Source organism: Peromyscus leucopus, chromosome 23, assembly GCF_004664715.2.
Source record: "Peromyscus leucopus breed LL Stock chromosome 23, UCI_PerLeu_2.1, whole genome shotgun sequence".
NCBI classification, from domain to species: domain Eukaryota; kingdom Metazoa; phylum Chordata; class Mammalia; order Rodentia; family Cricetidae; genus Peromyscus; species Peromyscus leucopus.
In genome coordinates, this window is record NC_051082.1 from 15,278,567 (window position 1) to 15,291,199 (window position 12,633).

A 12,633-nucleotide genomic window follows, 5' to 3' on the forward strand; every position below is an offset into this window, starting at 1 on the left:
ACACTTTAGCCTCAGAAGAGAGCGAGCATACTAGAGTCCGTCAGACTCTGTTCCGCACACTGTGAGGGTCTGAGGTTCTCTTCACTCCTCTCTTTGCTCAGATGTGCCCCACAGCCGCCTCGCTGGGGAAAATCCACGTGGGAAGCCCAGGGGAGGGGGCTGGCTGTCACCCCTGGCTGCCCGCTGCTGCCTGGGAGGCGGAGTGAGGGCCAGGAGTCCCTACAGACTCCCACTGTGTGAGCACTGGGTCTCCTTGTGTGGCGCTGGCCACCCCACACATCTGCCCACCCTGCACACAACGGGCCTGTGTTCCCGGGAGCCAGCCTGCGCCTGCACAGGATGCCTAGCTGTCACGGTCCTATCCCTGGTGGCCAGCTCAGGGGTGGGCGGCGCCCAGGCCCTCCACAGAAGACCCTGCCATGGTCCCTCCCGGGTTGCATTCCTCAGTACCTCATGACCTCCTCCCTTCTGCACTGTAAGTGTGGGGGCAGCAGCCACACACACCGAGGAGAGACTGCTGCCATGTGCCACTGACATGCCATGGGGTGACAGAGAGGAACACTATCAGATGGGCATTTGGAGAATCATAAATCAGATTTAAAGAGGGCCAAGGGCAGCTAGTGTGGCACACACACTTGGGAGGTGAAGGCAGGAGAGCTCTGTCTTCCAAGCCACCCTTTACGTAAGTTTCAGGATGGACAGAACTATGGAAGAGACCCACCCTGTCCAAACAGCATCAGCAAGGGAGCCAGCCGAGGGTCTGGTGCTCCTTGGGGCTCAGGGGTCTCGTGGTGAGAGGTGTGGTGCATGTTGGGGGCTCAAGGAAGCAGAGGCCTGCGTGCCTGCCGGGTGGTGGCGGGGCCACCGCATGCCTTTAATCCCCGCACTTGGATCAGGAGTTCAAGTTCAGCCTCAGCTCCGTAGTGAGTTTGAACCAAGCTCCTCGACACCCTGTTGTAACAAAGGGTGGGGTACTGAAACGGCTCAGCTGTTAAGGGTCAGGGTACCACCAAGCCTGACACCTGGAGTCTGGATCCTGGGAGTCACGTGGAAGGAGAGAGCGGACTCCTTCAAGTTGTCCTCTGACTTCTACACCGCCCCACACCCATGAACCCACACATACACACACCACACACACAAACCACACACACACACACATACACACACACACACCCCCCCCCCCCCCCCCCCCCCCCCCCCACACACACACACATCACATCTCTCACTCTCTCTCTCTCTCTCTCTCTCACACACACACACACACACACACACACACACCACACACACACACACACACACACACACACACCACACACACACACACACACACACACACGAAAGAGATTTTTAGGAGTCAGACCCTCAAAGTTTGAACCAACACCGGCTACTGAGTCGTGTTGAAGTAAACGACCTTCTCTGCCTCCTCAGATTGTTACTTTGCTGGCCAAGGTGGATGTAGAAATCTCCAATTTTTTTTTTTGATACTTTTTTTTTAGAAGTATAAATATTTATTTGTAACAAAGGAGTTTGTATACAGTGTTGAAAATCTAAAACTTGTTAAATACACATTTGCACTTCTCCTTTTTAAACATTTATAATCATTATTTTATATAGATAGAGATATGTGAATACAACATCGAATTCAGTGGTCCTTCAGCATTTTCCACTTAAATGTTTTTTTTTGTTTTTTTTAACATAAAAACAGGTGATAATCCAAAGTCTAGAGTTATTTGAAACTGGAAAATATTTTCTCTGTAGAAAATAGTAAAAAATGGTAACATTTCCCAATAAGCCCTTTTAAGCCAAATAATAGCTGAATTATACACATAAATACTGACTAGATTCTGGGATACAGAAGAAACCTATCTTCATCTGTTCAGAGAGCTATGTTTTACTTAAGTTGTATAAGTGCGCCTGGCGGTGGTGGCACACACCTTTAATCCCAGCACTCAGGAGGCAGAGGCAGGTGGATCTCTGTGAGTTCGAGGCTAGCCTGGTCTACAGAGTGAGCTCCAGGACAGGCTCCAAAGCTACACAGAGAAACCCTGTCTCAAAAAACAAAAACAAAACAAACAACAAAAAAAGTTGTATAAGTGAGATTCGTATTCATCTTCCCCTTCACTGTTTGATTTACGGCGGACATTTTTCTATAAGCTAATCCATAATCTAGAAAGACTTTAGCCTCCCCTCCTGAAAGTACAGCCAGCATATTCTTTCATCAGCTTGATGCGGTACAAATTCTTATCCTAATAGTGAAATGTTTCACTAAAGCTTGTCCAGTGATTGGGCAAACCTAAAACTTGCTATAAGCCACAGTCATTCTAGGGTTCTCGATGCTAGGTAGCCTCCCTGGTTCTGTGGGTTGCGATCTGGTTGTCCTTTGCTTTTTTATCTATTATCCACTTATAAGTGAATACATACCATGTTTGTCCTTCTGAGTCTGGGTTACTCATCCATTTGCCTGCAAATTTCATGATGCCATTGTTTTTCTCTGCTGAGTAGTACTCCATTGTGTATGTGTACCACATTTTCTTAATCCATTCTTCAGTTGACGGGCATCTAGATTGTTTCCAGGTTCTGGCTATTATGAATAATGCTGCTGTGAACATAGCTGAGCATGTATCTTTGTGGTATGATTGGGCATTCCTTGGTTATATGCTCAAGAATGGTATGGCTGGGTCTTGAGGTAGATCAATTCTCAATTTTCTGAGAAAGTGCCACACTGATTTCCACAGTGGTTGTACAAGTTTGCTCTCCCACCAACAGTGGAGGAATGTTCCCTTTGCTCCACATCCTCTCCAACATAGACTGTCATCGGTGTTTTTGATCAGAGCTCTTCTGACAGGTGGTATCTCAGAGTCATTTTGATTTGCATTTCTCTGATGACTAAGGATGTTGAGCAAAATCTCCAATTTTTAACCATATATGTGTCTGTGCAGGTGCCAAAGAGGCCAGTGGTCCAGTCCTGGAGCTGGAGTTAGAAGTGGTTGTGAGCCTCCTGATGTTGATGCTGGGAACTGAACTTGAGACCTTTGGAAGAGCAGACAGTGTGCTCTTAACCCATGAGCTCATCTCTCCAGCCCCTGGTTTTGGTTTTTGTTTTAAGGCAAAGAAAAGCAGGGGCTCTGCTGCAGGCTGGGGGGGGGGGGGGTCTGGGGTCTGGGTCTGAAAGGTTTCATCATGGCCTCTTGGGGGCCTTTTCCCTCAGAGGAGAAGATTCCCTGCTTACCCATCCCCAGACTGTACTCACCACACGCGAGTGCCTCACCCCTCCCAGGTCCTCGTCATCTGGGCCACCGGGCAGTTCACCGGGCAGTTCCGTCTCCTCCCTTCCTCCCCAGCCGGCGTCTTCCAGGACAGGTGGCATTCATCACTGAGCCAACTCCCAGCTCAGGTATCACTGTAAGGAAGACTGGGCTGCACAGCCCAGAGACGGACGGACGGACGGACGGACACTGCGTGCTGTGGGCCACAGCTGCTCGCCTGTTGCTCGGGGTGGCCCAGCTCACTTACCACATGACCCCTGCCAAAGGAGAGCCAGCTGTCGCTGGTGTCTCAGTCACTCTAGGACTCAGCATGGAGTCCAGCAGCCCTGGCTCACAGCAGGCCAGGGTACACAAGACACCAGACCCCTCTGGGCTTCTGCTTCCTCTAAGAAAACAGCATGCCAGCCGTCTCCCAGGTTGCTTCCGGGAGGTTTGTGCAGTGCTGGCATTTGCCAGGTCTCTCTGATTGTCCCCATGGCTGCCATTGTGCCAGTCTTCTTCCCTCGGTAGAGGTGACATACCCTTGATGTGCACAGGGGCAGTCTTGCCACAGCTACCGGGTGGCCACCCTGCGTTTGTTATTCTGTACATCAGAGCAGAAAGGAAACCGGAGCCCTACCAGGTTAACTACTCTTATGGGAAAATTGAGCCAGCCTGCTTAACATGTGCTGAGACATCCACTGTGGGCTGAGACATGTGGCTGAGACATCCACTGTGGGCCTGAGACATCCACTGTGGGCCTGAGACATCCACTGTGGGCCTGAGACATCCACTGTGGGCCTGAGACATCCACTGTGGGCCTGAGACATCCACTGTGGGCCTGAAGCATCCACTGTGGGCCTGAGACATCCACTGTGGGCCTGAGACATCCACTGTGGGCCTGAAGCATCCACTGTGGGCCTGAGACACTGTGGGGGGGGGGTGAGCTCCACTGTGGGCCTGAGACATCCACTGTGGGCCTGAGACATCCACTGTGGGCCTGAGACATCCACTGTGGGCCTGAGACATCCACTGTGGGCCTGAAGCATCCACTGTGGGCCTGAGACATCCACTGTGGGCCTGAGACATCCACTGTGGGCCTGAGACATCCACTGTGGGCCTGAAGCATCCACTGTAGGCCTGAAGCCTCCACTGTTGGGGAACCACTTCCCTGACAAGTGGGGCGTTACTGCTCAGATACTGCCCTGAGAGAGCATGGTGGTTTTTGGGAGAGGCAGAGAAAGAGAACATATCACCCTGTCCAGCCCTTGCTGGCCTGTTGAGTGTGTCCCCAAGTGGCCTGCCCAGTGTGGCTTCTCCACTCATCTGGGTGAGGGCACTGTCTGGGTCCGTTGCATGCCCCGGCCTCTGGATCTGTGTCTGTCAGTCCATTCCACCCCCCTGCCCGAGGCCTGGGGAGCTCTTTTCAGTTCATAAACACAGTGACCTGGAACAGAGGCTCATCTGAGCTCCCAGCCCTGTCCCTGCCGGTGGAGTCTCAGGGGGACTGGGTGAGGACGGTGTTTGTTCTGTGCCCTGGCCTCCTGTCTCAAGGAAGCCTTCCCGGCTGGTGTGGAGCTGGGGAAATAAGATGTGGCCAGCGGAGGCAAGAGCCATCTTCAGGACCATGGCTGTGGTTTGGTCAAGTGTGAGGCTTCTTCCTTCTCTGGTGACAACAGCCAGGTGCCAGGCAGACTTTCCTTTGGCCGTCCCCATCTTCAGGGGGCCACCATTGTCCTCCTCGGTGGCATGAGCAGGCACATGAGTGGCAGCCAATGACCGGGCCTGGCTTCTGCGTGGTTCTGGTGAGCCTGGCAGCTGGCGTCCTCGCCCTGGGCCCTGCTGTACAGGAAAAGGGGTGACGTGTCCTTTTCTAGAAGGAGCAATGTGAGGACAAGGGGTTCAGTTGGGCCAAGGGCCAAGTCGACTGCTTTTCCTGGTGGCGAACTTGGACGGAGGATGCTATGTCGGGCCGTGGCCTTAGCCTCTCCTCCTGGAATCGGGGGCCTCCTCAGGGAGAGCAATGTGAGGTAGATCAGTCGTGCCTTTCTGAGGCACAGCCCAGCTTTCCGCCGTGTCTCCCTGCCCCCCTGAGCCTGGAGCTCTTGGTCGCCTGTGGCACTGACGTCAGCTCCAGGTCATGTAAGAGAAGGTTCCTCAGCATGGCTCCGAGAAGGCATTCTTCCCTCTCCTTGCCAGAAGACAAGCTGCAGGCGGGGGTCTAATCCTGCCCTGTCTCCCTCACAGGCCATCAGCATCAGCAAAGCCATCAACAGCCAGGAGGCCCCTGTGAAGGAGAAGCATGCCCGGCGTATCCTTGTGCCCCTTGGGTCCTGGGGAGGTGTCAGGAGACTGGGCTGAGCATGCTGCTGACCCAGGGTGTGCTGGGTCGGGAGAGCATGACCTCAGAACTCTAGTGGTCGTGACCTGGGGTGGATGGGAACTTGGGACACTGCAGAAAGTGCCAGGCCCCAGTCAGAGGGGCTGTCTGCAGAACACCTAACTGCCCACGCTCAGTCTGTCCCTCACTTGGCCTTGACCCTCTAAGGCATCATTCTGGGCACTCACCATGAGAAGGGGGCCTTCACCTTCTGGTCCTACGCCATTGGCCTGCCGCTGCCCAGCAGCTCCATCCTCAGCTGGAAGTTCTGCCATGTCCTTCACAAGGTCCTCCGAGACGGACACCCCAACGTGAGCAGTGGCCCCAGCCCTTCGTTCCCACAGCCTCAGTAGGGCAAAGCCTCCATTCCACAGCTGACAGTACCCACAGTGTCCCTTGGAAGTGTACAGCTTTGTCCTTCTGTCTGTCCCCCTGGCTCTGGACTGTCCGTCCCTGCCCACGGCCCTTTACCTTGTCCACCCTGTCCTGGGTCGGGAGGGGCCTCTCACGGTTGGTTCTGTGTCCTCACCCTCCTCCTGGCCACAGGTGCTGCATGATTGCCAGCGGTACCGGAGCAACATACGGGAGATCGGCGACCTGTGGGTAGGTGTGGGGCAGCATCCGGGGCGCTCTTGCCTCCCTCTGGGCAGCGGCTGGAATTGTCGCAGGGTTACCGTGTAGGCCAAACTCCAGTGGGGGGGGGGGGTTGCGGCCGTGTTGTTGGGGCCTAGGCGGCTGATCGGCCTCCACCTCCTTAGAGCAAGCCCGTTAGTCCCCAAGAGTTGAAAAAGTTCGCATCCCCGTGCCTGTGTGGAGAGCGGGGACTCCTAGGCTCCCCCAGAGTGCGGCTCCAGAAGCCAGGTTATAATTCTCTGACTCAGTAGTCAGAGGGAAGAGGGCCCCAGGCCTCGTTCTCTGAGCTCTCCTGGACACTTAGCCGAGTGGATCTCAGGAGGAGGGTGCTGCCTGTTTGATTCACCACACTATTGACTCACCACAGTGCCTGCCGTGGACACGGGCCCGGCTGGTGTGGCCACACACCGTGACATTTGCAAGAGGGAGCTGGACTCTACGTCCAGGCCAGAATGGCCTCCCCTGTCTGCCACCAGCGCTTTACTAAAGCGCCCCAGCTCAGAACTGCTGTGCCCTGACCAAGGGCTCTCTGCCTCTCACGAGACTGTCTCTGTCAAGAATGACAAGGCGTGAGATTAAGGAGAGGAAAGAGCTAGAGACAATAATGAGATTGGTGAAGGCTGGCAGGGGATGTTTGGTGGGCGAGTGAGCGGCTTCTGGAAGAATGGCCCTCGCCTCTTCTTCCTCTGCCGCCTCAGTCCTTCCTCTGCCTTGATGAGTGCTCAGTCCTCAGGAGTCCCGGGCAGGCTCTTGACAGTGACCTCACACTGGCCTCCACCCCACAGGGGCACCTTCGTGACCAGTATGGACACCTGGTGAATGTCTACACCAAACTGTTGCTGACCAAAATCTCCTTCCACCTCAAGGTAGTAGAACTGTGGGGAACTCTTCCATCTGGGACATCCAGAGGCGTAGAGGGGGGTTGGCACCTGTCCTGTCCGTGGTCTGTCTCCTTACCATGGAGGCTAGGATGATTGACAGAAGACAGCCAAATCACCTCCGTGTTTACATAGATCCCTTTCGGCGGATGCCCACCCCATCCATGCCCCAGTGGTCGTATCTTTCAGTCCTGGCCCCCAGGCTTTCTGTTACCCCCAAACTTTCAGCCCCTTTGGCTTAACCAGAGCGACAGGGTCACTGGAACGAAGGATTGGGAACCCTCTCTGGCCACTCTCCTCGTGGGAGCTGTCAGGAGCAGGGATGGGGCCAGTATGTGACTGCTCACTGAGGCTCTAGCTGAGTGGGGGGCTGTCTCTGCAGCACCCCCAGTTTCCTGCAGGCCTGGAGGTAACAGACGAGGTGCTGGAGAAGGCAGCTGGAACAGATGTTAATAACATGTGAGTCTGGGTGGCCTCAGTTTCTCCTAGCAGGGGCTATGATGTCAGATGAAACCACACCACTTGGGTTGAAGGTCATGGTCCCAAATGGGCCAGGCTGTGGGTAAGGGGTGGGCTTGTTTGGTACTCAGTGTTTCTGCCTGGTGGAGCGTGTTTCCTGTTCCAAAGAGGTCTTGGGGATTAGGTGGGTGTGTCCTGCACCCCACACATCCCTCCTTCCCTCCCTCCGACCCTCTCCTAGTTTCCAGCTTACCGTGGAGATGTTCGACTACATGGACTGTGAACTGAAGCTTTCGGAATCAGGTGAGCAGGCCCCTCATGCGGGGCCATGAAGACACCCGTGACCAGACTGACATTTTCGGGGTTGTTTTCCCGGGCCTGTGCTCCTGACGGCGCCCGCTGTGCGGCAGGCAGCCCAGGGCTGTGTTCTTCAGTGCACCTGTTCCTCGGCCCCGCCAGAGCACAAGCAGAGAGAGGCTTCCCTGTGCTTAGGCCCCTGTGTGTGTGTCCAGGACACAGCACATGAGCATCACTGTGGGCCCCGGATGTGGAGGGGTGGGGGGATGGAGGAGCTCTCTAGGCCCCTGCCTGGCCTCAGCAGCTGCAGTTCCCCCCCCACCCCCGGGAGAGAGAATGTGGGTAACATTTCCTGCTCTGTTCTGAACTGCCTCTGGGCCCCTTCAGACTGTTCAGTGGGGAGAACTGGCAGCCGCTGGACAGGAAATCTCAGAGGGCCCACCCTCTCGGGCCAGGGGGGGATTGTTCTGGGCTGCACCTTCAGAGTAACTGCCGGTGACTCAGTGTTGTCCATGGCAAAGCCCGCGATGCCTTTTTAAGGGAAAACAGGGACTTGGGAAGAGGCAGGACAGCCACCCTATACCCTGGGTCTGGGCCTGTGGCTCTGGTGGGTGAGAGGTCAGCTTGGAGCCTGCCCAGGACTCAGCATGGGAGCAGAGGCCAGGTCACCAGGGTGTGGCCCAGCAGAGCAGCTGGACCCAGGCCACCCGGAATTGTGTCCTGGCAGGAGAGCTGAACCCAAGCTCCCCAGGGCACACAGGCCGTTAGATTCGAATCATACAGCCTTCCCCACCCTGGCTCTCTTGGCCTGGAGGAGACCCACGTGGGTAGGCTGTATTCCCTACAAGGCAAGTGGGGAGAACCCACAGACTCCCATTCTTGGCGACACAGATGTTTTAGTGAGGTACAAAGACCTCACTGTTACCTGAGCTTCTGAAGACACACCTGGGTGACAGGTGTAGGGTCCCCTCACCTCAGCCTGCAGCACAAAAGACCGGAACCTCTGCACATCCCAGTGCAAAGCTGGCTGCAACATGCCGCCTTCAAAGGGAGCACAAGGCTCTTAAGAGACATGTGCTACTCCGAAGTCTGAGGCAGGAGAATCATGAATGTGAGACCTGCTTGAGCTAGAGTGAGTTCAGGGTCAACCTGGGGAACCTGATGAGACTCAGTCTCAAAAGCGAAAAGAGGGGGCTGGAGAGATGCGTCCGTCCGTGCAGAGGGGCACTGGCTGCTCCCTAGCGGCCCTGCAGCTGGTTCCCAGAGCTCTGCTGGCGGCTCCCAACGGTCTAACTCCAGCCCTGGGGATCTGATGCCCTCTTCTGGCTTCTGAGGGCACTGCATGCAGGTGGTGCACCTATCCGCATAAAATGAAAAAAAAGGGAAGAACTTTAAATAAAGAGGTCTGGGCGTTGTGGCGCAGGCCCTTAATCTGTGTGCTTGAGAGGCAGCGGTAAGCAGATCTGAATTTAAGGCCAGCCTGGTCTACATTAGCCAGGGCTGTAGCTCAGTAGTGGAGTGCTTACCTAGCACACAGGGGACCCTGGGCAGGAAGGAGGGAAGGAGGACATTCTGCCTTGGGCAGAAAGATCTAGAGAGCACTCTGTCTGAAATAAGACAGATTGCAAAACAGTTTACTCACACAGTTGATGCCAAAAGCAGTCACAAAACTGTCATACCTGGTGTGACTTCCAATTAGGACGGAAGGAAAGGTGAGGGACCTCCCATCCCCGGCTTTTCCCGGCCACTGCTAACGGCCAGAGCAAGGCTCCAGGGGCTGGGGCTTCTGGAACCACTGAGAGAGTAGCCCAGTGTGGGGCCTGGCAGCACTCCCACCCTGGCTCACGGCCTGCTAGTTGTCATTCCCAGGGAGGAGGCAGCCTTGCGTTTGTCCTTTATCCCTGCTCTGGAGTTCTGATACAAGGCCTGATTGTCAGGGTCTCCAGGACAAGTGAGGGATCAGGTCACTTGGGGCTTCAAAGCCTGTGTCCAAGACCGTGACCGGAGCAAACCCCAGTCTGTCTACTTTCTATAAGATGAGGTATTGGAGTGACAGGTTATTTTCACAGGTATGCGTGTTCTGCCTGCGTGTACATCTGTGCACCACGTGTGAGCCTGTGCCTGCAGAAGCCACAAGAGGGTGTCAGGTCCTCTGGACCAGAGTCACAGGGAGTAGAGGCCCGACGTGTGTCCTGAGAATGGAACTCAGGTCCCCTGGGAGAAGGGCCATCTCTCCAGCCTGCTGCTGTTTTTGAGACAAGGTCTTGCTTTGTAGTCCAGTTTGGCCTTGAGCTCAATCCTCCTGTCTCAGCTTCCTGAGTGCTTAGATATAGGTTTGTACGCGTCTAGCTGGAGTGACAGTCTTTTAAAACAAATTTCACATTTTAATTTCTGTTGTGTGCGTGTGTGTGTGTGTGTGTGTGTGTGTGTGTGTGTGTGTGTGTGTGTGTGGACATGAATGTGCCGTGGCACACGTGTGGAGGTCAGAGGACGACTTGAAAGGATTCAGTTCTCCTCTATCATATAGGCCATCATTTCCCACTGAGCCATCTCTCTGGCCTTCGGTGACAATCCTAAGCGTCCCCATTCCCTAAGGTTCAGTGTAAGTTTGAGGTCCTTGTGTGTGGAGCGCCATTTCTGTCCTCCTTGTCAGGCCCACCCTGGTGGAAGGTTCTAGAAACCCTTACTGAACTGGAGCGCACTGAGAGCCTTGTTGTACTGCTTGACCTCATTCCTGGGGGCGTGTCCTCGGCCCTGGCAGCCACCGGCCCAGGGGCTCCGGTCCCAGGCTAGGGCATGCTGTTGAAGGCCCAGATTGGAGTCCCAAGCCATCTTCAAATCCTCGCCACGGTCCTGACAGCAGCGTGGGGGGCCACTCATTGATCCCGGGGCCACCGCAGCCTGCGCTGTCACTGGGGGGGGGGCCGGGCTGGGGCCACCCTGTTCCCATCTCCAGCCGCATCTGCTCATGCTCTCTCCCGCCTGCTCCTCCTCTCAGTCTTCCGGCAGCTCAACACAGCCATCGCCGTGTCCCAGATGTCCTCCGGCCAGTGCCGCTTGGCCCCCCTCATCCAGGTCATCCAGGACTGCAGCCACCTGTACCACTACACGGTGAAGCTCATGTTCAAGCTGCACGCGTGTGAGTTGTCCAGCCTGGGGGGGGCAGATGAGGCCCTGCATCCCTCCGTGTGACCGAAGGGAAGGGCTGAGGGAGGAGCCGCCGTCGGGTCGCTGTAACCCGTCCCGTTAACACCAGGCATAACGTGCCGTATGAAAACCACCGCTTTCCAAAGAGCGGCCGGGCGTGTAGTTTTACAATTCCCCGGCTCTCCGCACGCCTGGTGTCACGGGAAGAGGACAGCGGCCCCGCCCCTGCTCCTGAATGGCTCACCATGTTTTCTGGGGGGCGGGGGGAGGGGGAGAGAGGCAGGAGTGAAAAGGTCTCACTGTAGTGTTAGCCAAGGTCTTCAGGTCACGTGCGCTGCTCAGGGCGACTTTCACAGTGGTTGGTACAGGGCCCCCAAAGCCAGGCACAGGTGAGGCGGCTGTCGCCTTCTCTGAGTCAACGTTAGCGCTCAAGGGACCCATGGAGCCGCCTTCCCAATTAGGGTGGACTGGGGAGGCCACGGTGACCCACTGTTCTCCCGTGGGTCTGGAATCTCGAGGGGCAGGGAGGGAAAGCATGCCTCAGAACAGCGTGGGGGGTCCTGTTCCCTTGTGCTCCTCAGGTCTCCCAGCGGACACCCTGCAGGGCCACAGGGACCGGTTCCATGAACAGTTTCACAGGTACCAGCCCAAGGGGGCAGGACTAAAGCATGGGCTGGAAAGGGCTGGTGGCCCCCTGTGACCTGTCTCCCCGCTCCACTCCATTGCAGCCTCAAAAACTTCTTCCGCCGAGCCTCGGACATGCTCTACTTCAAGCGGCTCATCCAGATCCCAAGGCTGCCCGAGGTGCCCATCCTCCCCTCCCCCACTCAGCAGCCCCGGCTCCTTCCAGGGGGGGCTCTGGCTGAGTCCCCGAAAGGCTTGTGGAGATGGCCGAGCATCTTGCTGTCCCTGCAGGGACCCCCCAATTTCCTGCGGGCCTCAGCCCTGGCTGAGCACATCAAGCCTGTGGTGGTGATCCCGGAGGAGGCCCCGGAAGATGAGGAGCCTGAGAACCTCATCGAGATTAGCAGTGGACCCCCTGCCGGGGAGCCGGTGGTAAGCGCCCCAGTCTCCCCGTGTCCCACTGTGTCACCCCGTGAAGAAGGGTCTCCGACACAAGCTGGGCAAAGCCTAGGGTTTGCTCCTCCACGGGGCCTCCCCCACCAGGGAGGGCACAGGAGTGTGGGGCAGAGGTCCGTTTTCTCCGCTGTGGCAGGTGGTGGCTGACCTCTTCGATCAGACCTTTGGACCTCCCAATGGCTCCGTGAAGGATGACAGGTGAGTTCCCCGGGTGCTGCTGACTGGGGTGGGAGGCTGGAAAGGCCTTCTGACTGGAAAAGCCATGGGTGGGAACTACAGTCATGAAAATCCCCAGGGGCCGCTAGTGAGGTCCAAGAACCCCGTGGTGGGCAGCCTGTGACCTTCCGGTTGATGAACTTGACCCCACCACGCCCTCTGTCCGCAGGGACCTCCAGATTGAGAACTTGAAGAGAGAGGTGGAGAGCCTCCGGGCTGAGCTGGAGAAGATCAAGATGGAGGTGAGGGGGTGTGACCAAGGGCGGCCCCCACACGGGCGGGCGGACCTGGGCTCCAT

The 12,633-nt window shown here is 56.3% G+C and overlaps 1 protein-coding gene across 2 annotated transcripts in view; it reads left to right on the plus strand.

The window, feature by feature from the left end:
- Positions 1 to 12,633, plus strand: part of Hip1r (huntingtin interacting protein 1 related) — a 30,564-nt gene that overhangs the window by 11,385 nt on the left and 6,546 nt on the right. For both annotated transcript variants that reach the window (XR_005089912.1, XM_028885826.2), the window contains exons 2-13: positions 5,493 to 5,556; positions 5,794 to 5,936; positions 6,172 to 6,228; positions 7,044 to 7,124; positions 7,519 to 7,595; positions 7,837 to 7,898; positions 10,891 to 11,031; positions 11,621 to 11,678; positions 11,768 to 11,843; positions 11,955 to 12,095; positions 12,256 to 12,317; positions 12,505 to 12,577. Coding sequence is in view for 1 of the 2 variants with exons in the window: in XM_028885826.2 (XP_028741659.1) it covers positions 5,493 to 5,556; positions 5,794 to 5,936; positions 6,172 to 6,228; positions 7,044 to 7,124; positions 7,519 to 7,595; positions 7,837 to 7,898; positions 10,891 to 11,031; positions 11,621 to 11,678; positions 11,768 to 11,843; positions 11,955 to 12,095; positions 12,256 to 12,317; positions 12,505 to 12,577 (1,035 nt within the window). In the remaining variant the exon portion in view is untranslated. The remainder of the gene's footprint in view (positions 1 to 5,492; positions 5,557 to 5,793; positions 5,937 to 6,171; positions 6,229 to 7,043; positions 7,125 to 7,518; positions 7,596 to 7,836; positions 7,899 to 10,890; positions 11,032 to 11,620; positions 11,679 to 11,767; positions 11,844 to 11,954; positions 12,096 to 12,255; positions 12,318 to 12,504; positions 12,578 to 12,633) is intronic.